The sequence below is a fragment of the Camelus ferus genome, chromosome 12 (genome assembly GCF_009834535.1).
Source record: "Camelus ferus isolate YT-003-E chromosome 12, BCGSAC_Cfer_1.0, whole genome shotgun sequence".
NCBI lineage: Eukaryota > Metazoa > Chordata > Mammalia > Artiodactyla > Camelidae > Camelus > Camelus ferus.
Genome location: NC_045707.1, coordinates 61,406,849 through 61,430,428, shown reverse-complemented (window position 1 = coordinate 61,430,428; position 23,580 = coordinate 61,406,849). Strand labels below are relative to the sequence as shown.

At 41.7% G+C, this 23,580-nt stretch overlaps 1 protein-coding gene across 2 annotated transcripts; it reads left to right on the top strand.

Moving 5' to 3' along the window:
* Positions 1–746: 746 nt before the first annotated feature.
* On the top strand, positions 747–23,335 carry GLIPR1 (GLI pathogenesis related 1). Of its 2 annotated transcripts, XM_006191110.3 has the most exons (8): positions 747–941; positions 3,391–3,476; positions 9,934–10,210; positions 11,022–11,267; positions 17,661–17,773; positions 19,960–20,045; positions 22,973–22,999; positions 23,099–23,335. In XM_006191110.3, exons 3-8 carry the CDS (start codon positions 10,037–10,039, stop codon positions 23,251–23,253), a joined length of 801 nt encoding a protein of 266 aa, XP_006191172.1. In that variant the 5' UTR covers positions 747–941; positions 3,391–3,476; positions 9,934–10,036; the 3' UTR covers positions 23,254–23,335. The 2 variants fall into 2 exon arrangements, with proteins under 2 accessions (XP_006191172.1, XP_032349643.1); XM_032493752.1 differs by lacking the exon at positions 3,391–3,476.
* The last annotated feature ends 245 nt before the right edge of the window (positions 23,336–23,580 follow it).

Below are 23,580 nucleotides of genomic sequence, written 5' to 3'. Positions count from 1 at the left end.
AAATGTAAAGCTGGCTGATTATAAAAGGAGATGAATCTGTTTTTCTAGTCGATGGAACAAGCTAAGGTTACCTGCTCAATGGCTAAAGCCTTTCACTAATATCTGTGGAGAAGCACTTAAAAGATTTTTTTCATCTGCCTAAGTTTCAAATTACCTTTCACCTTTTTGTTCTCTTTCTGATAAGACTTACTTTCTTTAAGTTTACAGAATATTTTTATCTTGAAAAAGAGAGAAGGAATGTAAGTTCCTCCAAAAAGGACTTTGGTTTACAAGCTCTTTGAGATAAACAGGCGGGCGTTTGGGGACTGGTGAAAGGAATGGGTAGACTTTGAACTGCCTCTATAACTGCATTTCTAGTTTTACAAAGAATTTTAGGATAAGGACAGTTACTCCCAATTCCTTACGGAATTGGATTGTAATGTAAATGACATCAGAGGGGGAGCCACCCATAAAACCTTTTACAAGGGTTTTAGAAAGCTTTTCTTTCTTTCTAGGGACAGTTTCATTTCAGCTTAGGGGAGGAGGCTTAAAAAATTCCTGTCAGGCTCTGAATATCCGTTTCTAATTCAGCCAAATTTCTGATCATAAAGTTATTAAATCCTTTTGACTATCTTGCCACGTTTCAGCTAAAACAAAGAGTAAATATTTCTGGCAGTATTAAATAACTCCTCAGAGAGGGTGCAAAGGTTACTGCATTCCTAAGATCCAGAGTCACTCCCAAAGATTGCCAAAGAACCAATAGCCTGCATGTCCCTGCCACGCAGAGAGTCAAACTCTTTGAGGACACAAAGCAATACAAGCAAGAAGGCAATAGTCCCTGGGAGAGGAAGGATCAATCACTATCCAATTGGTCTGGATTTGGAAAGAAAGGGACAGCGTGTAGTTTCATTTTTCCGTCTCAACTGGGCACTACAGACAGAGATTTGGGAGAACTGACTATGGTAAGAATTCTCACCCTTCACTGGCTTCTACCACTTTTTCCAGGATCCCCTCTGCAGACTGTTTTTTAAACTAATTTTAATTTTAGCCTTGGTTATTTAAGAAACTAGCATAGCTTCCTATGATGCGTTTGAATGATGGACCCATAGGAAAGGGCAATAGGAGGGGCCCGGGTATTATTTCAGGTGCCTGGCCTTGGAGCTGTCGTGACTTTAAAGCTAATAGTTTGGTGAACTTTTGTTTAGATCTCGTGTCTTTACATTTTCATTAGTCTTCTACCATCATGGTTTTTAATGGCGCTATTTTGGAATTTTAAAGCCTTTTGGAGTCTTCTGTTTGCTAATTAGAATAGGTATCCCATTTTGTTTGCTTAATTTGGGAACCCTCACTTTCAAGCACATTTTTTAAATGATCTCATTTAATTTGAACAGTCTGCACCATAGCCATTGTAATTTAGGTTGTAATTCCCCTGAGAGCTGGCAGCAGTTTGGTAGGACCCTGGCTGACAATGGAGATTAAGCTACATTTCTGTCCAGCTCTATCTGACCACAAATGGGGTGCAACCCACATCTCTGTCCAGCCACATTTTGGGACATCCAACCTGATGGTTACCAAGCCAAGTTCTCAGGACACAAAATTCTATGTTGTCTTTAGTAAAAATTTCCCTCCCTCTTTATTTATTTATTTTTTGAATATGTTGATAGGTTACACTTAAGTCTTTGGATTTTAAGGAGTTTAAAATTTGGGGGGAGGGTACAGCTCAAATGGTAGAGCACATGCTTAGCATGCACAAGGTCCTGGGTTCAATCCCCAGTACCTTCATTAAAAAAAAAAAAACCCTAAAATTTTAATTTGTTTGTGTATTTATGTATTTATTCTTTTTTAGCTAAGCCTTTGGGTCTCACAGAGCCAAACTAATACCTAAAAAGTGGTGTTGCTGGGTTGGAGATTGTGTGATGTTTCAGCGTCCCTTGTTTCACAGAAATTTTCTTGAGGTTGGTGGATGACCTAGTGTCAATCTAACCTATTCTGTGGCTGACTTCTCCTAAGGTGAGATGGTGCATGCTGTAAAGCTTTAAATGCTCACTGCATGCCCAACAATGTTTGCAGCTTTTTTTTACTTCCAAGTTTCCCTCATTATCAATTAGCCTTTACTGGGCCTAGTCCAGCCCAAGTCAGACCCAGTTCAACCCTAAATTCAATCTGGTTTTTAAGTTGGACCCAGATCGATTCCAGGCAGTAACCACCATTGGAATGTAGGGATCTGGGGACAAAACCAAGGTCAGTGTTTCCAAACACATAGGGGATTGTGGAACACCAATCAGATTGGGACCTCCATGCAAAGAGAGGGGAGCTTAGAACTGAGACGAAATTGCCAATGGCCTTTGGAAATGACAGGAAAGACAGTGAACTGAAAGGTTTTGTGGGGTACCACACCTGGGCTTCTCTTTTGTCCCCAAATGCCATCAGATCACTTTGAATCCCACTGTCACTGACACCAAATCTGTTAAATAACAAAAATTCAACTGAGTAAATTTGAAAATCTAATTGGCTTTATCAAAGGATTCCTGAGTCAGGCAGCATCCCAGTGGCAAGTAGAGAGGAGCTCTGAGGAGCTGTACGAGATGGAAGAGACGGAAAGGGGGCTCTGTGGCCAGCGTCCCCACTGGCACTGACAGGGACTTCCAGGCTGAGCAGTTGAGACTGCATCTCGGGGAGGTCGTGCTGTCGGAGAGTAGGTTCTTGCCTCGCGCGGGAAAGAGTGCAAGAGCAAGGCATGGTAAAGTGAAAGCAAGTTTATTTAGAGAGATACACACTCCACAGACAGAGTGCGGGCCATCTCGCAAGGTGGGTGGAGGGGGTGGTAAGGGAAGGCGGGAGGGAGAGAGAGACCAGTGTGCCGAGTTGTTAGGTTTTATGGGCTCAGTAATTTCATATGCTAATGGGTAGGAGGATTATTCCAGGTACTTTGGGGCAGGGATTTCCTGGAATCCCCACCTACTTTTTGACCTCTTATGGTCAGCCTAGGAGCTGTCGTGGCGCCTGTGGGTGTGCTGAGAGGCTCAAGGTCTACTGGAAGTCACATCTTTCGCCAGCTTGGTCCTAACCAGTGTGTCCAGTCCTTACCTGCTGTGTCACTCCTTCAGGGGTTATGCCCTGCCCCCTTCCCTCTGCCTCAGTTGTTAACTGCAATTAAGATAGGTATTGTCTTGGTGAGCTTAGCATAAAAGACTCCACTTTGGGTCTGTCCTTTCTTTTTTGACAATTATAAAGATCCTATTGTCCTCCAAAATAGAAGTAATTTCAGCTTATTTTCTTATTATAAAAGATAATATATGCTCACTATAAAAATGTAAATAATACAGAATTTTTAAAAGATATATATATATGCCACTATTCAGAGATAAACACTGAAAACAAATCTTTCTTAACACACACATACTTTTCAAGGAGATCACAGCAAAGACCTAAGAAGAGGAAGGACTCAGCAGTTGTGAACCTTCTGAAAAGAAGTAGAGGCTTGCATTTGCTTACAGGTAAAACTTCCTGTTATTCTGAGCAAACCACCTCTCTGGGCTTTTTGTTGTGGAAAAGTAGTTTGAATTAAGAAGTCTGAGGATTGTAGCTCTGAGGAGCTACACTGCTCTGCATAGTAATGTAAACATGGTCTCAGTAATGGCAGACTTTCCATTTTGCATACTGTTTTTGGAAATTTAAAGAAAGAATGATTTAGTTTATTTCTTGGGGACAGTGACTTTTTATCTTGTATTGCTAAACTGAATACACAGAGCAGGAGTTCAGTGTGTGCTAAACCAACATACCATTGCTAATCCTTGGGAGCGGTACGTGTACAGTGGGGATTGTTCAGGCAACCGCAAAACGTCACTGCATTTCCTTGCTCACAGGTTCTCATCTTTCTCGTTGTGTTCAAAACCCAGACAATCTAGCTCACAGAGACTCAGAATAAGATGGAAAGAAGGCTTCAGGCCTGGTTCCTACCTCAAGTTGGAGGAAGGTCTCACTGTTGATTGTCACTATTTTGATCAAAAGGTTGCCTCTGAGCCACACACAAGGAGATCCTTATCCTAGGTCAGTACAATGGAAAGGAATGCTGGTCATAAATTAGACAGTCTGGACACAACTGAAATGATATGTGATACTTTGTGAGGTTATTTTTTATGCTTGTGTGTGGCGTAATTCTACCTTATAGTTCAGTAATGTTTCTTTACTTTTTAAGAGTTTCCATTAGATAGTAATACCTCCCCCACTAGTGTTTTCTAAAATCAGATCACACCCCGCCTGTAGTTAAAAAATCTCTCTTATAACTTCCCATCACCTTTGTGATAGAATCAAAATCACTGGCAGAATCCAGAAATCCTCCTAGGTCTGACTCTTAACTCTCTTCCTGACTGGCGTAAAAGCAGTTTGGATTCTGACTTCCATGAGACCAGGTATCATGCTTCCTACCAGCCAAAAGCCATCCTTGAAGACCCTCTCTATGGAGAGAGACAGTAGGAAGTGGCCCATTCTCTATTCTTGCCATGACATCATGTTTCCAACTTCATAACTGGAAATCTAGTTCCTATGCCCCCCAGTTTCCTTCATCTGTCCATCCCTTTTTCATTTGATCAGCACCTGTCCAGCTCAGTGAAGAACCCACTGCCGTTTGTGGGAGGCCACCGCTGCCCTTCCCAGAATGAGTTAAGAGCCTCACCTACAGTTATCTATGGCGATAGCTCCTTCCTGGAACAGGCCTTCTGTCATAAATTCCTTTGGGCAGTTGGGGGAGAGCCAAATATTCTTCCTGAGTTTTTTGGGCCTTCCTTATTTTCAGCTGAAATAATCTGCATCTTGGAGCAGCCTGCCCTGAACCCTATCAGTTTCCTCCTCTGAGACTTCCTTAATAGTTTCATATATTAAAAGCTGAGCTGGTGACTGTGGAGAAACAAGTAAGTTATAAACTGGTAAGAGATCTGCAGAGAGAGAAAGGAACATAAATTAGAATGAAAACAAAACAAAACAAAATAAAAAAGAAAACCACACACTGGAGAACATTTGCCCACAACCTGTTAAACCAGTTCCCCAACCCTGGGACTAAGTCAGTCCAATGAAAGGTGTGAACTTTATCTGATGGAATATGCTAATGTTCTGTTCTAATAGATTTAGGTTGGCTGTTACTTGCTCTGTTTGAGTCACATAAAGGCAGCATTTCCGCCCAGTGGATGCACAAGCTCCTCCTCCCTGGGCAGTCGGTGTTGGTAGGGCACGATGATTTTGGAGCAGCACAGAGGCTAAGTTATTAACTTCTGACTGGAGTATTTTCAAGATTTGCGCAACAGTACTGAACTCTTCTATTACTGCAGAGAGACTTAAGTGTGCTTTTTCCAATTCATAGTCATTAAAGCTTGGGAATTAGACCTCTGGTGCTGAAAAGGACTTGGATCCTCTATGATTTCTCAGCTAGCATGTTTATGGGGCACAAGTTTATGAACAAAGAAGCCTAGGTTTGAATTTGGCTGGTATTTCGGGTGGTGTATTTGGTGACTACTGGAGCTGTTACGGAAACGACAGGCCAGTCAAGAAACAAGCACCACTCGGAGAGTTGGAGTACTCAGATGTATTACGCCGGCGGGCTCAGAGGGGCTTCTGCTCCAAAGCTCTGAGCACCTCCAAGACGTGAGCATGAGGTTTTATAGGGTAAAGAACAAGCTTGGGGTATTGGGCCAATAGGCATGGAACAGCTTTAGCAGCATTATCATCACAAAAGTGGAGGCAGGGAGGCAGCAAACCAACATTCCAAAGCCAGATATGTATCTTTGAAAACCCAGCTGGCTAGCAAAAAACATAAACAGCAAACCAACACTAATTAACTTAGATTTACAAGTTAGTCCAGCAGAACTCAGATCAGTATTCCAATACTTAGATTTGTGAGTTATCTTGTTAGAGCACCCCGGTTTTTCCTTCAGAGCCAGGCGTCCAAATCCACATCAGTCTGATCATTTAGCGGAGAATCCTTTACACATTTTGTTGCCACATAAAATAAAAAGACCAGAGTGGTTTACAGACAAGGTTACAATGGAACCTGTAATTCCCAGGGTCTGGAGTAATCCATGACCTCTGTCAATCTGTGTGAGTAAAACAGATTATGAAATAGCAGGTATAGGAAGCCTGTAGTCTGGTTTTGGCAGCTAACCAAGTAAGTCCAGAATTCTGATCCGCCCATGCATAGTTTGTGGTTTGGGGCGGCTTAATCACGGGACAACTACAGTATCCTTAAGTTGTACAAGAGCCAAATGGAACATTTGGTGATTTAGCAGACATCTGTGCCCAAAAGGGTGGTGCTGGAGTTATTTACAATTTCCTTGAGAGGTCCAAAGACGCCACCTGTAGAATCAAACCACAGAATTTGATTGCAGTATTGTCCTGGGATGTCACTCAGGAAAGGTCCTTTGTCATGTTTGTTTCCAATACAAAGGGAAATTTTTAACCTATTGTCTTTATCTGGGTAAGGGACAATCTTTGGGCTTCTACAGAGATTTTCTGGGGCCCAAATGACTCACTGAAAGACGAGGCTGTGTTGGTTTTCTTGTTGTGGATACCACAACCCGCTGCTCACCCATGTCCCGTACTTAGTCCTCCCCCCAAGGTATTCACGTGGGCAAGAACGAAGATAAGTTCAAGTTCTTTTGCACTGTCTGGATGTTGGCATAATCAACAGTCAGACTGATTAGTTAGCATGGCTGGGGTTTGGTGAATGGGCATAAGGGGGTAAGAGAGGGTTAGTAAGAGCAAGACACAGGTTGAAAAAGAGCTGATAGGGAGACTTAGAGGGGAAGTGGGATAGACAGAGACAAGCACTGTCCGGTCAGTCTTCTAATAAATGATGAATAAATGCAGAGAAAGTAGTCATTAATAAGAAAAGTGTTTTGCTTTGTTTTTTTCTTCTTTTTAACGTGTACGTACAGGGAGTCTTAACAGCAGGGAAGGGGAAACAGGTGAAAGCAAGATCTCTTGATCCGTGACCTTGGGAGGAGCTGTCTGCTTCATGATGCTGGCTGCTTCCAGGGCCTGGGAATTGGCCCCGGAAATCCTCGAAGGCACCTGGAGGAATCTGTCTCCCAGCTGTCTTAAGAGTGACATTCTGGGTCTATTCTGCCATGACTTGCACGGATCCAGGAGAACTTTCCTCCTGATGGCGGTGTAGGTGGCCTGCTGTGCCTCATAAGGCCCTCCCCAGGGAGGTGACGGCGTCCGTCTTCTTCTGTAGACCTTGACGTTCACTCGGTCTCCTGCTCGAAAGGATGGCGAGGCTTGTCAGTCAGTGGGTGGAGGCCATGTCCCTTCTACCTGTTGGCTGTATGCTTCAAGCACACTAGTTAGTTCTGGTATCTAGAAAGTCATATCATCAAATTGTTCACTCAAGTTCCCATAATGTTCACTTATCCAGGAATGGAAGGTTTAGATATGCGAGTAGACACTGGGTGTCCAAAGACCATTTCAAAAGGGGTCAGTGCATGTCTCTGATTTGGAGTATTCCGATCTTTATAAGGGCCAAGAGCAAACATCTGGCCATTTAAGCCCAGTTTCTTGACAGATTGTTCCTAACAGTATTTTTTTTTAATTTTTTATGTTTAGATGTTTACATTTCACTTGCCCTGAAGATTGACTATTATATGGGGTATGAAATTTTAATGAGTACCCTAGAGTTTTTGCAAGCAAGTGGTTTATCTCTATTGTCAAATGAATTCCTTGGTCTGATTCAATCCATAAAGCAATGCCAAAATGAGGAGTAACCTAAGTTATTAATGGCATTACCAGTGTCATGGCATCGGCATGTCTAGTTAGATAGGCTTCAGTCCAACCACTAAACATGCAGAAAATGACTGAACAGTGAGACTAGCCTAAAGCTGGGAGAAAAAACAATAAAATCCATTTAAAGTGCCACAAAGGGGAACGTGGGCCTTGGAGGATTTCCTGGGGTCTAGTGATTTCTCCCAGAAACTTGGTGAGATTTGTAAGTAGTACACTGGGGAAATAATTTGGTCGGCAATTTTCTGGGTGCCAAGGCAAAGCCAGTTGTCTTGTAGTTGCTTAGCTCTCCCTGATCTGCACATAGGTCCCAGTTGACAGGTATAAGCACATGTAAAAAGGTTAAAGGAAAGGGGGGCTCCAGGAGGTCCATCAGCCTGATGTATCCATCTGGTAATTATTTGGCACCCATTTGCATCCATTTGTCTTTTGCAGATTGTGGGGGATTCGCTTAATAGTTGATGATATCAGTCAAGAATAAAGGCAAGTTTAAACATGGGGTAGAGAAGGGATGGAGGGGGGTCCATTTTGAGCTGCATGTTTAGAAACTGTCAGCTCGATCATTTCCAAAAGATATAACATCTCCTTATTATGGGCTGAACAATGGACAATAGCAATGTTAAAAGGGAAGTGAATATCTTGCAATAAAGCAACAAGCATATGCCCGTTAGCAATGAGAGAGGCCCTGCTGAAGGAAAGAATCCACGGGATTGTGCCAACAGCACGGCAGACTCCAAAAGCATATCTGAAACCTGTGTAAACAGTGGCCGTTTTCCCTTCTGCTCAGGTGGAAGCTCTAGTAAGAGTTGTGAGTTCAGCAGCCTGGGGTCATTTTACAGTGGGCAAAGAATGAGCCCCAGGAGCCTTGTGAGGGGAAAACTGGGGCATAACCAGTTATTACGTTTCCCCAGAAAATTTCATTGACAGGAGCCATCACAAAGTAGAATTAAGTTTGGGTTATCTCAAGAGATGTCTGAGAGATACTCTCCTGGCTTGGAGACAATTACGAGGCAATGATGTGGGACAGAGTGAGGCTCTCCATCATCAGGGAGGGAAAGTAAAGTAGCTGAGTTCAAAATGTTACAACCACGGGGAGAGTATAGCTCAAGTGGTAGAGCGCATGCTTAGTACACATGAGGTCCTGGGTTCAATCCCCAGTACCTCCTCTTAAGGATAAGTAATGAAACCTAATTACCCCCCCCCCCCCCCGCCAAAAGTAATAAATAATAACAAGTGAAAAAAACCCCAAACAAACCAAAGTTACAACAATGTAAGATGAAAGGGCCAGCTTATAAGTGGTCTGTGGCTGCGGGGAGAGGTGCTGACACAGCACAGGTAACACCGAGATGAATGGGGGAGACTGATGTTGGCTTTGTCCATCAAGTGGCAGCTGCAGCCACCGCACAAGGGCTTGCCATTTAGATCCTGATGCCACAGGATCTAGACTGAGGCTATAGAACATGCTTGTCCTCGAATGCTTGCAGCACTCCCCGAAGCTAATAATAAAGCTTCAAAGGACTGCTGTACACCTGAAACTAACACAACATTGTAAATCAACTATACTTCAATAAAAATATTTTTAAATATCATTTTTAAAAAAGCTTCCAAAGGCCAGGAAATAGGCTCTGGGCTGATATCTGAGAAGAGCATAGGGAGGTTTAGCAAAGGCTGCAAAGTTAGGAATCCACTGGCGGCGGTAGCCAGCTGCCTGTAAAAATTTACATAACTGTTTTTTTCGTTTGGAGGAGGAGGGTGGACAGAATTGACTCAACCCCATCACACTCAACTGTCGTGAGTGAATTCTAGGTCAGGTGATGATGTTAACCAGATATCCCAGCCACGATGTGCTGCTATGACTCTTAAAAAAAAAAAAAAAAGGTTTTTGTAAAGCATTTTTGCAAGACATTTCTAGAAGTAAGAGATATGTTTTTATTTAACCACCAGAACCTCTGTGAAAACTGAGACTGTTATTTTTGGAGATTCCAGAATTTCCTTGGGAAACACCTCCCAACCCACAAGCAGGTCTGACGGAGCCTGGTAACAGCGCACACTGCGCTAGGTGCTGTGTCACGGACACCGACGAGACAGGGTTAAGGGCAGAACAGGAGCTGCACACCATATATGGAGAAACCCTTTTCTTCCAACTTGCGATGAACTCATGTTCTGCTTTCTGTTTTCTCAAAGCTGAAGGCGACTGTGCTTTGTAAAGCTGGGAGGCGCGCACACTCTCGGACCTTGCGTGTCCCTGGGGCCCAGCCGGGGAGGCTCCCGGCCAGACGCCCGGAGCATGCGAGTCACGCTGGCTGTGACTGCCTGGCTGGTCTCCCTCGTCTCCAGCTCTCCTTATTCAGCAAGTACTTTGCCAGACATCGACAATGAAGATTTCATCAAAGACTGTGTTCAAATTCACAACAAGTTCCGATCAGGAGTGAATCCAGCGGCCAGTGATATGCTCTACATGGTAAGAAAAAAACAGCAGGACTCCGGCATGAGTCAGCCAGAAGCAGCCGATGTGGACTGATTTGGGAGGTGGATTTCTGGCAGCCCTGAATGATTTTGTCACTGTGATTAGGGTGTTGCAGTAACTTCACCACCCGTGATCAAAAAGAACCCAGTTTCGCTCTGCCGACCCAACCTTGCTATAAGTACGTTTTACTTCTCTTTTTGAACACTTCCTTTCCTCAGGTCATAGACGGAATTTATGCCTCCTTTTGGTCTGTTAATTTTTGTGAGGTTTTTTTGGTTTCTTTGTTTTGTCTCTAAATCTTATTTTTCATTGTTGCCGGCAGAGTATTGACTTTCTCGGGAAGGCAGCCTGGCATTTGGAGAAGTAGGAGTTTGATTGTCAGGCTTGGGTTATGAATTCCAGCTCTGTGGCTTTGAGCTGGTGTATAACCTTTCTGAGCATCGTAGGAGAGGGGCTATTGTGGTTATTGAATTACATAAAATATGTGAAACCCTGCATATATTATTTTGCACATAATAATCCTTCTGTGAAATGTTGATCTGTGTCACTCACTCCGATTCTAAATTCCATGAACCTAGATTATCCTGTTTCCTCTGAACTGTGGTCAAAACTTGAAGACCATCACATGGTCCTCTGCATACAGAGGACATATACTGGGGTCCTTCTCTATTCTTGTCACCACATATCCCATTCAGATCCCCTCTTTGCTTGCTCCAGTTACATTGTTGAGTAGCAGGTTTCATTTCTGACCCTCCTACTGTTTCTTTATTGTTTTTTGTTTGTTTTGTTTTGTTTTTTTTGGCAGACTTGGGACCCAGGCCTAGCCCAAGTTGCAAAAGCCTGGGCAAGAAATTGTCAGTTTGCTCATAACGGACGGCTGAAGCCACCCCACAAGCTGCACCCAAATTTCACTTCCTTGGGAGAAAACCTCTGGACAGGGTCTCTCTCCATCTTTTCTGTGTCTGCAGCCATCACCGACTGGTACAACGAAGTTCAGGACTATGACTTCCAGACTCGGAAATGTGGCAAGGTCTGCGGCCATTACACCCAGGTAAGTATCTGCACTATACTCTCTTGAAACCGTCATTTCAAGGGTGAGGAGAAAACGGGAATTTGGTGTTAAGACAATATAAAGTAAGCTAGTGTCCCTGTAAATGTGAGAGAGGAGGAGTTACAGGCTTACTTAAAAAAGTGAATGAACGGAACAGACCCCACTCCCAGAGGAGATGGTACTTGAAGAGTGTAGTTCTGAGGCCCACCAGTCTGCACCGGCTTTGAGTAAGTTTGATGACAGCTACCTTCCTGTGATACTTTGTTCCATTTGTGAGCAATCAAAGGATCTTATGAGGGAATGGATTTATTTCCAGGTACGTCCTCTAGGAAAGTTGACACAGTTATTCTGGGGCTATAAAATGGGCAGAAATAGCCTCTCAGACAGACGCATCGATGAGAATGGATGCTTCCGTATCCTCTTGGTCTTTCAAAATTGGACTGAGAATCTGTAACATACCACATAAGGAGGAAAAAAACCCACAGTCCCAGCCTCAACAGAGAGGCCAACCTGTAAGCTTACGTAAACCGTCCTGCAGCTGTTCTGCTCCCCAAATCTACAGTATTAGTCCCCAGAGCCACACTCAGAGCCTCCCACTGAGATTTTTTTTTTTTTTAATTCAAGCTGGTTTAGTCTTCCTATCCAAAGCTCATGCGATTTGGCAACATGATGGAGACAAACCCCAGGAAGCATCTTCTATATAGTCTTCTTAACAGGCTGCCTCCCTGCACAGGCCACATTTTGTTTATTTACTTTTCTTTCCTGGCCGTCCTTGTCAAACCAATAACTAAAGGTAGTGAACCTGTGTTTGAACCTATGTTTGGTTTTAATGTACCAAAATTTGTTGAAATGAGGTCTGAGGGCAGAAGCATTTTTAACAAGGCAGTTAACTTGAAGCAGTAGGTGTTTCTAAAGAGTAGCATGTTAGTAGGAAAACTCTCAGTGCAGTTCAGTCTTTATAAAACACCTCCGATGGCACTGGTGGTGTGACACATGCGGCGGTTACAGGAGGTTGTTACGATGAGAGGAGAGGAAGGATTTCAGTGAAGTTTTCATCTCAAGGTTATTGTGATCAAGGAGGGGTTATCAAGTCATCAGTAGCCTTGGTCCCTTTCCTGGAAATATAAATAAGGTCTCCTTTAGACATGTCCAATAAACCATCAGTTTTGGTTTATGTTTACAAATTAATTTAACCAGAGAATAAATTCGGTTGGATTCTCACAAATCCTAAAGGGCAAGAAAGCAAAACCCAGATTGCCTACAAGTGGCATCTGGTGCCATTAAGCACTGTGGTGTTTCAACCTCCAGAAATCATTATTAGTTTGAAGGTGCTGAGGGGGAGGGTATAGCTCAGTGGCAGAGCACATGCCTAGCACTCACGAAGTACTGGTATCTCCATTAAAAATAAATACATAAATAAAACGAATTAACCTCCCCCCTATTGAAAAAAACATAACAATCAGTTTGACTCCCACCCAATCGGTGTTCAAGCCTCTCCCCTATCCCAGGTACTTTGTAAGGCACCGGTCGTATGTTTTAGTGCAGATTCCTAAAAACAGCCTGAGATGAAAGCTTATGTGCTAACATTTTACTGGGGAGCACAATCGCAGAGAAGGGGAAGGGAGGAGAAAGGAGGAATGCGGCGAGGAACTCAGGACACACGTGGGAATGGCCCCTGGCCCTTAGGAGTGGACATTCTTTCTGAAGAGACACATGGGTAAGAGGATGTACCACAGCACACGGCCACTGCAGTTCGGAGAAACTGACAGCGTGCCACGTGAGCCACGAAGACAAGGCAGCTAACCTGGTCGGAGGAAGGTGTGGAGACGTAGGAGTCGTTCATACAGCAGGAGACACATGAGTTGGTTCTTGAGAGCTGAGTGAGAGTCTGTCAAGTGAAAAGGAAAGGAAAGAGAACTCCTGGCAAAATGAACAAGGTGTGGAAGATGTAAAATGCGTACAGGTGAACTTGTACTTCAGAAGGATGGCAGTGGCTCCACACACCAGATGTAGAGAGCTCAAAAGACTGTTAAATTGACAGTGGACTCCCAGCCACGCAAGCTAGAAGACACTCCATGTCCATCATTCCAGGGCATCCAAGTGAGAGGAGGAAACTTGATTTTATGTCACTTAGGCCTGAGATTTCAGAGACGGCCCTGCTAAAATTAACTGAGCTTACTTATAAATGTTCCTCTTTCATATCTAGGAAAACAAACAGAAAGGGCTAATAATCGGGACAAAAGAAAATATTTCCTAAAATCCAGTTTCTTGTGTACAGGCATCAGAACCCAAGCTGAGTGATCCTAAACTTTCTCTTTAAGAGACCACTAGTCTACTTCAGATCAGGGAGAGAATGTCCAGGGATCCCCCCGGGTCTGGGAAGATGCAGCACCAGAAGCTACTTTTTACGTGAATGTTTTACTTAGCTGTCTACATTTAAGTTCTCGTATGGAAAGTAACCCTTAAAAATTATGTTAAAAATAATAAAAAATAAAAACAGGTAAATCTGGAAAAAAAAACCCCAAACCAAACTCATTCTATTCTCACCACATACCTCTAAGAGAGATGCTATTATCCATAGATGAATAAACAGGCTCAGAGGGGTGTCATTTAGCCAGTAAGAGGAAGAGTTGGAATTCGGATATAAGGTATGTGGCAAGGATTAAATAATGTAATACATGGAAATTATCTAGCAAAGTACTAGTATTCAGTAGGCATTGATCAAAGGTTAGATCTCTTCCATGAGTTGTTTTCCCACCAATAACACTGGAAGAAGGCTCTGACTGCTTGGCTAAAGACTTCCTGTTTTCACCCTTGCAAGAAATCTCACTGGGTGACTTATGATTACTCAGTTGCCATTTTAAATTCATGCTGGAAATTACCTCAAGTGGGTATTTGTAACTTCCCACTTACCCTTGTCTCCTGTTAATAAAAAGCAAGTTATTTTCAGATTTTGGCCAGTAAATAGTCGTTGTACAGAGTAAAAGCAATAGGTTCAGAACCATTATTACCTCATAAAGTTGTGACTTTTTTTGACATGTTCACCCAACACTTTGGTTCTGTCTTCACTAGAGACAGATTTGCATTGTGGAAGAATTTTGGTATATTAATATAGAAGATTATTCGAATTAGATATCTTGATGTCGACAGTTCAGCTCTGCAAAATTTCGGAAAAGTTCGACTTAAATATCTGGGCGTGGCAGCGGCTCAGGTTTGGTAGTGCGGAGAGTGCCCACTAGATGGCAGTATAGATCGCATTTTTGCCGCCCCCACCCTTTTCGCCCCCGCCGCAGCTCCTTGAAATTCTTATTTTTAACGCCCTTGCAGAACGAGTGGAAGTGTGCCGTGTTTTAGTTTGTCTAGCTGGTTTTGTACATGTTGCAGTGTTACCATATCGCTGATAATGAGCCAGATGAACTCGTACTGAGAACGAGAAGGGGAAGATGGTGGGAAGGGAGTGTTAGCGAGAAAGGAGAAGCATGCCTGCCCACACTGGGTTGAGTTCCCCAAATGCGATGTTTTTGTCAGTTTTAGAGAGTCCTCCCTGGTTCTGCTAAGAAGGAAAGCACTCTGGAAGCATCTTGCTCAGGACACGGACGGTCCTCACAGTGCTTCGTGGTCAAGTAGAATTAATTAGGTTCCACCTTTTATCTATAAAAATTGAGGCAATACTTATTTATTTGTTATGAGGTTAAATATGATGTTCCATGTAACGTGCTTATCACGCCCCTGGCACTGGGTAAATTCTCAATAACGAGTAACTCATTTTTTAAATTTTTATTTTTTGTTTACCATATTAAAAGAAATGAAACATGCAACAGGAATACGCCTGATAAAAAAATAGCTTCAAAAGTTTAAAAGCAGAAGAAAATTAGTCATGAGAAAAAAAAATTAGTCATAAGAGAGTAAGACATGAGCATTTGCTGAGAGCTCACTATGTTCCGGAAGCTGCCCTAAGCATTACTTCGGCGCATTTAAAATGTCGAAGTAAGACTGTGGAGTAGGTGGTTATCCGCCTTTGAGAGAGGAGGAAGCTGAGGTCATGTTCACAGCGAGTGGCTGAGCTGGAGTATGAACTTGGTCTTTGTGGCCCCAGAGCCCATAAATCTGAGCCCAGAAGCCGAATGCCCATGAAGCTTTTAAAAAAGAGACCAACTTGAAGGGATAAACTGTGATAGATCCGTGCAATAAATATTACTCCGCAATAAAAAGGAGTGACTGCTAATGAACCCAACAACGTGAATGAATCTCAAATACTCATGCTTAATGAAAGAAGCCAGACTGAAAAAGCTACGTTTAAACTGAGTCTATTTATATAGCCTTCTGGAAGAAGCAAAACTACAAAGACAGAAAGCAGACCTGTGGTTGCCAGGGGCTGGGGGTTGGGAGAGGAGCTGACCACAGAGGGGCCCAAGGGACTTTTTGGGAACTGTTCTAGATCCTGAATATGGTGGAGGCTACACAACTCTATGCTTTTGTCAAAATACGTAGAACTATATGCCTAAAAGGGATGGGCTTTCCTGTGTGTTGCTTACAACCTGACTTAAAAAAGACCAACTGAAACAGAAAATACATGGTAACAAATGCCTGCATACATTTGGAAAAAAGGGAGCAGAAAGGTAAAAGAAAGTAGAATTTAAAAATAGCATAAAGCATTAAAGGTGTGTGTGGGAGGAACCCCCAAATAAGACGACTCGCAAGATAACAATAGTGGGAAAAAGTGCTCAGAGACCGAAGGATAAGAACTAGTAAAGTGATTTACTCAGATGACAGTGGAAGGAATACGTATACACAACACTGCACCCAGTCAGCACAGGTAAGAGTCACTTGAGGAACTGTTAAAATACAGATTACATTGTTTGGGCTGAATAATATTCCAGTGGGTGTATGTGTGTGTACACCACATTTTCCTTAAGAAGGAGTAACTGTTATTTGTAACAACATGGATGGATCTAAAGGGAATTTCACTAAGTGAAATAAGCCAGACGGAGAAAGACAAAGACCGTATGAAGTCACATGCGAATCTAAAAAAAATTTTTTAAACTCTTATAAACAGAAAACAGACTGATGGTTGCCAGAGGTGGGGGGGGGGGGCGGCGGCTAGTGGGAGTGAATGAAATGGGTAAACATGGTTTAAAGGTACAAACTTCCAGTTAAAAGATAAGTCCTGGGGATGTAACGGACAGCATGGTGACGATAGTTAATAATACTGTTTTGTGTATTTGAAAGTTGCTAAGGGAGTGAATCTCAGAAGTCCTCATCATAAGCAAAAAGAATTATAAATGGTGATGGGTGTTTATACTAGACACTGTGGTGATCATTTTGCAATATATACAAATGCTGAATCATTATATCGTACACCTGAAACTAACCTAACTTTATGTCAATTATATCTCAATTAAAAAAAACACAGATTTCAAGGCCAGTTCCAGTGACTCTCACCCAGTAGGACTGATACGGCCCAGAAATCTGCATTTTAAACAAAGCACCCCAGGGGAAGTCGCTTTGAGATGCGGTGAATAGAAATTAAGACATTTAAAAAATAAACACAAAAATGATTGGGACGTTAAAGTACAAGGATCAAACCTGAGAATTAATGGCCATAAAATCAGACTCAGCGAGACAGAGGCTAATTCACTTGGGTACCTGGAGTTCCCAGGGGGTTCTAGGGTGTGGGCTGGGAAGGAATACACCCCAGCAGCGTCCTCCGAGAGAGCGGCACCACCTTCTCTTTCCAGTACTGGTGAAACTGCCTCCCAAGCTCCCTCCCCTTTTCTTCCCTTGTTCTTCTCAGTCCACTTAGTTTGTAACAACCAAAGTGACCTTTCTAAGACCTGGAAAAGGGCCCGTCTCTCACTTACCTACCAGGTTCCCCACGAGTTGCTCCTCTGCCTCTGACCTGTTGGCCTGTGACTCTCCCCTCTCCCGGGTCAGGTCCCAGCTCCGCTCTTTCTGCCGCTCCTGCGCCAAGCAGACTCCCGCCCAGCCCTGGCCCCAGGGCTCCCACTCAGCATTTCCCTCTCCTGCACGGCTACCCTGAGGGCTGCCTCTTCATCCTTCAGGGCTCGGCTCCAGTGCCTTCTCCACCCTCCAGAGCCGTCTGCCCTGCACACCCAAGTCAAAGAGCCCCCTTCCTCCCCAGCAGTCACTCTATCCTGCCACCCTGTTTTATTTCTTCATTGCACTGTCAAAAATTATCTTAATTATCTGTTACATGTTTATTTCACGCACACAGTCTTGTTTCCAACTGAGTTCTGAGCGCCTAAAGCTTCCCTGGTGCTAACTGCTCTATCTAATGAGAGTGAATATACCTGACCATATTTATGAAGGCCTAATCATACTCAAGTGTCCATTTTATTAACTCTCTTCTTAAAAATCCTTATATTTTTTCAGGTTGTTTGGGCAGATAGTTTCAAGGTTGGCTGCGCAGTGCAATTTTGTCCTCGAGTTTCTGGCTTTGAAGGTTTTCAAGGTTTAGCACATTTTATATGCAACTACGGACCAGCGTAAGTGCTCAAATTAACCTCTTTCTAAGAAAGAAAATCTATTGTAGAAGTAGTTATCTTCATTATAGAATATAAGCATCCTCTCTTCCATGCTACCCGGGGTCTCCCTGACCTGCATCGTCGGAAGCACAGGCACCTTACTGACCCCCCTGTGCCTCGCCACCACTCAGTGGGTTAGTGGAAGAGGCGATTTTACCTCTGAGGAGGAAATAAGTACCTTGATGAGCAGACAGTGGTACAGTGCCTAGCATACCCTGGCCACCATATCTAAGCTTTTCTTTAAAGATCTGTCTTTTCTCTTTGCCAGAGTCCAAGGGCCTCAACCCGCTTATCCCTCAGGTGACCAGGGGAAACACTGAAAGTTTCTGCCTCTTTATTGGGCCGAATACTTGAGGTCCCTTTGTCTTAATCACCATCTAGACAAAATCCAGGCCTTTCCAGGAGCATGTTTCTCCCAGGATAAATTCTGCCATTTCCCTAGAAGTCACAATTGCCTTGTTTGTAGCTTGTGTTTGAAATAGCAAGTTTCCCCTTTTCTTTATAGTACAGAATACACAATTAACAAAGAATGAAGTAGCATAAATTATTTTATTAAAAACATTTTAGAACGTAACCACTCAATGACTACTGTACTTTTTATTCCAATGATCACTGTCCATTTTGGACATCTTTTATCATTGTTATCAGAATCTCTACTCCTTTCACTATTTTCCAGTGTAGAATAAGCAGGAGGGTAAGTTTAATTTCTGAAACAACCTAAATTAATTTGGAGCGAAACAAGATTAGAACATATATTTTTGGTTAGAAATGAGGTGTTAATGAAAAATAATGTCTCTAAGGGGGTTCTTAACTTTGGAGATAAATTTATAGTACTAGGTTAGGGGAGTCCATGAACTCAGGTTAGAAAAGTTAACATCTTTTTCACTACTGTTGTAAATAACGTTTCTTTAGGAATGAAGGTAACAGTCCAGTCATACCAGCAGCACCTAGGACTGTACTGCGCTTCTTTGTAAATGTCACAGCTATGTTCACATCACATTCTCCTTACTGCATTTGTCTCAGTTTTTATTTATCACTACTTTGAAATTACTATAATCAGGCTCCCTGCTAGAGCTTATCTAATGCTTAACAGAGAAGTACATGTTAGTACATCTCAACTATTTTTTAACATTTTAATAACTAGCTCTATTTAATCAGTTAACTTTATAATTCCACGAGCTTTATTTTAAGCATTTAAAAACTAGAGTCAGAGTCCATAGGCTGCACCAGGCTGCCAGAATGTACCGTGACACAAAAGAGTTAAGAACTCCTTTCCAAAAGCAGAGTCCTAAAAGAGATCAGTGCCATGGCAGGTTCATTGAAATAAACGTACAGCCTCCCATTGTGGCTACGCCGAAGCTATTCCTGGGGATATAAAATGTTTGGATACTACTTCACTTTCTAATCTGTGCTTTTGGTCAATGACTTACACTCTGCCTCAGCCTCTAGCTTTGGGGATAAAAAAAATAATAGTATCTTTGTCACAGGGTTACTGTGAAGACTGGTTTATTCAGGGATTCTTGGGACAGTGCCTAGCACATGAAGAGTGCTCAGTAATTATGGTGTTATTCCTATCACATCTTTTATGTGAGAACAAACTGCACTTTAGAAACTCCCCCATATCTCTTGTTATTCTTTTGGAAGGCAGTTACCCCAGTCAAATGGGTCTTATTCAGTAAAAAACTATGAAGGCTTGTTAGACTGAGAACAAATGTGGGTCATGATAGCTTTTCTAAGATGGACAAGTGATCCCACAGGCCAGACAGTAAGCAGACAGAGCACTGCCCTGAAGCCAGACAAATCCAGGTTTTGTTCTTTGGTATGTGTACACTGTGACTTTTGGCAAGTTACTTAATCTTTTAGAGTTTTAGTTTCCTCATCACTAAAACAGAAATAAAAATCACTTCCTCCCCAAGTTGTTTTAAGAATTAAGTGAGATGATTAAGATACAGGTTCAAAGACATTGGCACGTAGAATGAACTCTGCAAACATTAGCAGGCTTCCATTTCTGCCTCTCTCCACTCCTCTCTCCAACCCTCTGAATCGGTGGACTTTCTCCTAGCCAAGGACTCGTAATAAATAGCAATTGAAAAAGCAAAACAAAACAAAGCCAAAACTTTAATGGACATCTTTTTTCTACTTCCTAGAGGAAATTACCCCACCTGGCCATACAAAAAAGGGTCCACTTGCAGCGCCTGCCCCAGTAATGACAAGTGTCTGGACAACCTCTGCGGTGAGTAAAAGAAACAGTCTACCAGTAATACAGTGTGTTCAAATTCTTGTAACTCTCTACAGAGCTATTTATTTTATCCTAACAGCTATTTTCAGAAAGTGACATCAGGTAGCAATTAAATCAATGGCTTACTGTCCTAGGAATGAATACACGTTCAAGAGAAATTTAAAGAAGCAAATAATATCCTTTTTATTTAATCAGAACAAGAACAAAAGACTCTAGTGTTGGAAACTGTAGACCCAAGATTTGCTAATTTCAGCAAGATTAGACTTTGTATAACAAAGTCACCCAAAAGAATCTGAATTTTGTGATACCTGCCCAAAGCACCCAAGACTTGCATTTTCATCTGTAGGACTAAATAAATGAAGTGAAGCTGCAATGTGGCACTTTTTACTAGTAAGACAGAAGGCATTCAATGAGGAATCATGTAGAAGGCAAGTGAAGGTAACTTTCCAAGGATGTTTTATGTAATTTTGAAATATTAATACACAACTAGCCAAGAATGTATTTACGGCTCCTGTTCCAGACGCAGTTTTCCATCCCAGTATGTTTTAAAGTTTTTGCCATGGTATGAAAAGAGAAACCTCAATTAAGCTATTACAGCTGTGCAAATCCTGTAGTACTTCTGTGTCCACATCTATAACCAGCTGAACCCCTCAGGGCTGCAGGGGTGCTTAGAGCAGAAAAAGGAGAGAGTAGACTGAACTTAACTGCATAAATTTTTGTTTGGCAAAAGTGCTTCATTGCTTACACGTTTTCCAAGGTCCCCTCCAGGTCTAAAATTGTAAAATTCTTTTAAACTGTGTGTTCCTTTCCTCCCGATTGTAAACACTGAATTCTCACTTTTAATCCACGTACAGCAACACTTTATCGCCCAGCTTTCTGAGCTGGTCATGTCTCTCCAGTTCAGCCATTCCTTTTTTTCTCTCATATGAGTTTTGTTAAGAGAACCCAGTGACACGTACCCACAGTATGACAAATCTCTTCTCAGAGTATCAATATATTAGCTGAATTTTTCATGTTGCTGCAACACTGCAAAGTGTATTATTATTATTTTTCCCTCAAGTTACGCTGTTTGACATAGGAGTTAAAATCACAGATTTTCGAAACAATATGCCTGAGTTCAGTCTCCAGTTCCACCACTGTGACCTTGGGCAAGTGTCTGGACCTATTTCCTCAACAATAAAATGCAGACAATGGCACATCCTCAGGGGTTTGATGAAACGAATAGAAAAAAGTTATATTTAGAAAAGTGCTTGGCATACAGTATCAATCAATAAACATTGTCTTTCATCCCCAAATTCATACTCCGTGTAATCCCCAATCTTGGGTTTACCTTGTATGCTAGTGTCTTCTTTATGCCTGAACTTTCAGGTGACGTTTTCATGCTCGTGAATAATCCTCATGATGCTTCCGTAAAGTCAGTGACAAAACCTGAGACAATTACTTTAAATCAGAGTAAAGAATAATTTAATTGTCACCGGTTTACCTGTCTGTCCCACTAGACTGTGAATTCCAAACAGGCAGGAATTACGGCTATCTAATGCACCTTGGTAACCAAAGTGCCTAGTCTGGCCGGCAAATAAGCACTAATTTGACTGCATGTTTCTCAAAAAAAAAAAAAAAAAATCATTCTCTTTAAAAATCTACATAATTAGTAACACCACCACCAGCACAGTAAGAAGAAGAAAATTGCTGGAGTTTCAGTTTTTGCTCTTGGTTGGGGATCTAGCTTGAAATGGTCTCTAATTCTGTGGGATAAAATCCAGAAATTTAAGGGGTAGTCCAATAATGAAAAGCCCCTGGGCTCTTAAGAAAAACAAAGGAAAAGACATCCTAATTTACAGGGGGTAAATGTTAGAGGATAAAGACTTTTATCTAACAGATTCCATCTCTGACAAATAATGGCAAACACTGGAGGAAAAAAATCCCTTTGTGGTCTTCTAGATACTGTTGGTAGGTTCAATAAATACCAATGGAGGCCAGACCAGTGCAGCTTTGCATAAATGTGCTGGGCACACCAACAGTACACAAGCTGATTTTAGCTAGTGTGTGGATGTATATTTGTTTCACTATTCAAAAGCTGAATATTTAACATTAAAAAAAATGTGGGTAAGAAAAAAATATAACTAGCACATCATACCTTGACTTCATGGATATAACTGCCAAGAAAAGTTAAAGAAGCAGAAGCTTTGTGGCAATTCATCATAGACAAAGCCCGGTCACATGTATGATGACCGAGGACGCTCACAAGTACCCAAAGGGCCAGCTCCTTGATGGATTCCACCACAGGAATCCAACAGCAGCTGCCACAGAGCTGGTGTGGAAAAGGTGTCTGACCATTTAATAAAAAAGTGTAGGAAGGCCATGGCAGATGGGGAATTTTCTTCCTGGTGCTCTGAATGTTAAAATCTGAATAAAGCTCAGTGGAAGAAGAGGGGTAATTATGAGTTTATGAGAACCAAATGCCCTACTGATAAATTAATGCATGAGAGACCCCTGTCTCTGTATCACTGACTGATTATAAGTAGCATCATTCTTCCCAGGGAGCAACTTACTTTCAGGAAAATGTTTTAATAAATTGCTCACATTGATTACTACTAATATTTAGTTATTTTTATTTTTAATTCTAATGTTTTAATTTTATTTTAAATTGTATTTATTATCTGCCAGATATGATATGTAAAATGATTTTCCATTTATAATAGTGGTATATAAAAAGTTTATATATTAAGTTTATATAAAAAGTTGATTAAAAATATCATTAGTACAAAAAAACTTACATAATTAACCTCTGAATATCACTGCAATAAAGCCAAAGGAACAGTCAATGATTATAATTAAGAGACTTGGCTTTTAAAAATAAACAAAAGCCACGCCAGCAGCCACCCTTTTAATTTTTTTCTTTCTTCTCTCTGATTTTACAGCTAACCCACAGCGAGATAAAGTCACACGTATGTATATAAACCTTAAATTTTTTAAGATCTATGTGAGCTATGTTACTGCATTATGAGCAACAACAGTTAAGAGGCTATTTTATGTTTGTTTCACAGGTTACTATTCTGTTGTGTTTCCAGATTGGCCGATATATCCACGTAACAGACACCTGTCTCTCTTTCTCGTTATTAGTCCACCAATCATTTTACTGACTGTTATAATTATCATTTTGGTCAAGTACAAATACCCTCATTTAGTTCCTTTCCATTAAAAAAAAAAAAAAAAGAAAAAAAAAGAAAAAAGAAAAACAGGAAAAAAACCCCTCATGTATGGCCTTTTTTTTTTAAAAAAAAGTAACAACTGGATGTATTTCTAATTTTAAAATATTTCAGAAAAAAAAATAGTTGCAGCAAACTATTACCCAAAAGAAGAAACTGTTCGACTTCCTAATGCTATAGGAGAAACTCATCTTTACTTTCCAATTTCTCTGAATAAGCATTGTTTTCAGGCTGCCACAGCTGTGACTTTCCATAAATAACCTATCCCCTGCGTGCCTCAGCTTCTAAACATGTAAAATGAGTGAGCTAGACTTACGTGA

Excerpts from the sequence above, each read along its gene's own strand:
- GLIPR1 (XM_032493752.1), top strand. The coding sequence starts at position 10,037 with ATGCGAGTCACGCTGGCTGTGACTGCCTGGCTGGTCTCCCTCGTCTCC. Across the intron at positions 17,774-19,959 it reads ATATGCAACTACGGACCAGC|AGGAAATTACCCCACCTGGC; the intron begins GTAAGTGCTCAA and ends TCTACTTCCTAG. Across the intron at positions 20,046-22,972 it reads GTGTCTGGACAACCTCTGCG|CTAACCCACAGCGAGATAAA; the intron begins GTGAGTAAAAGA and ends CTGATTTTACAG.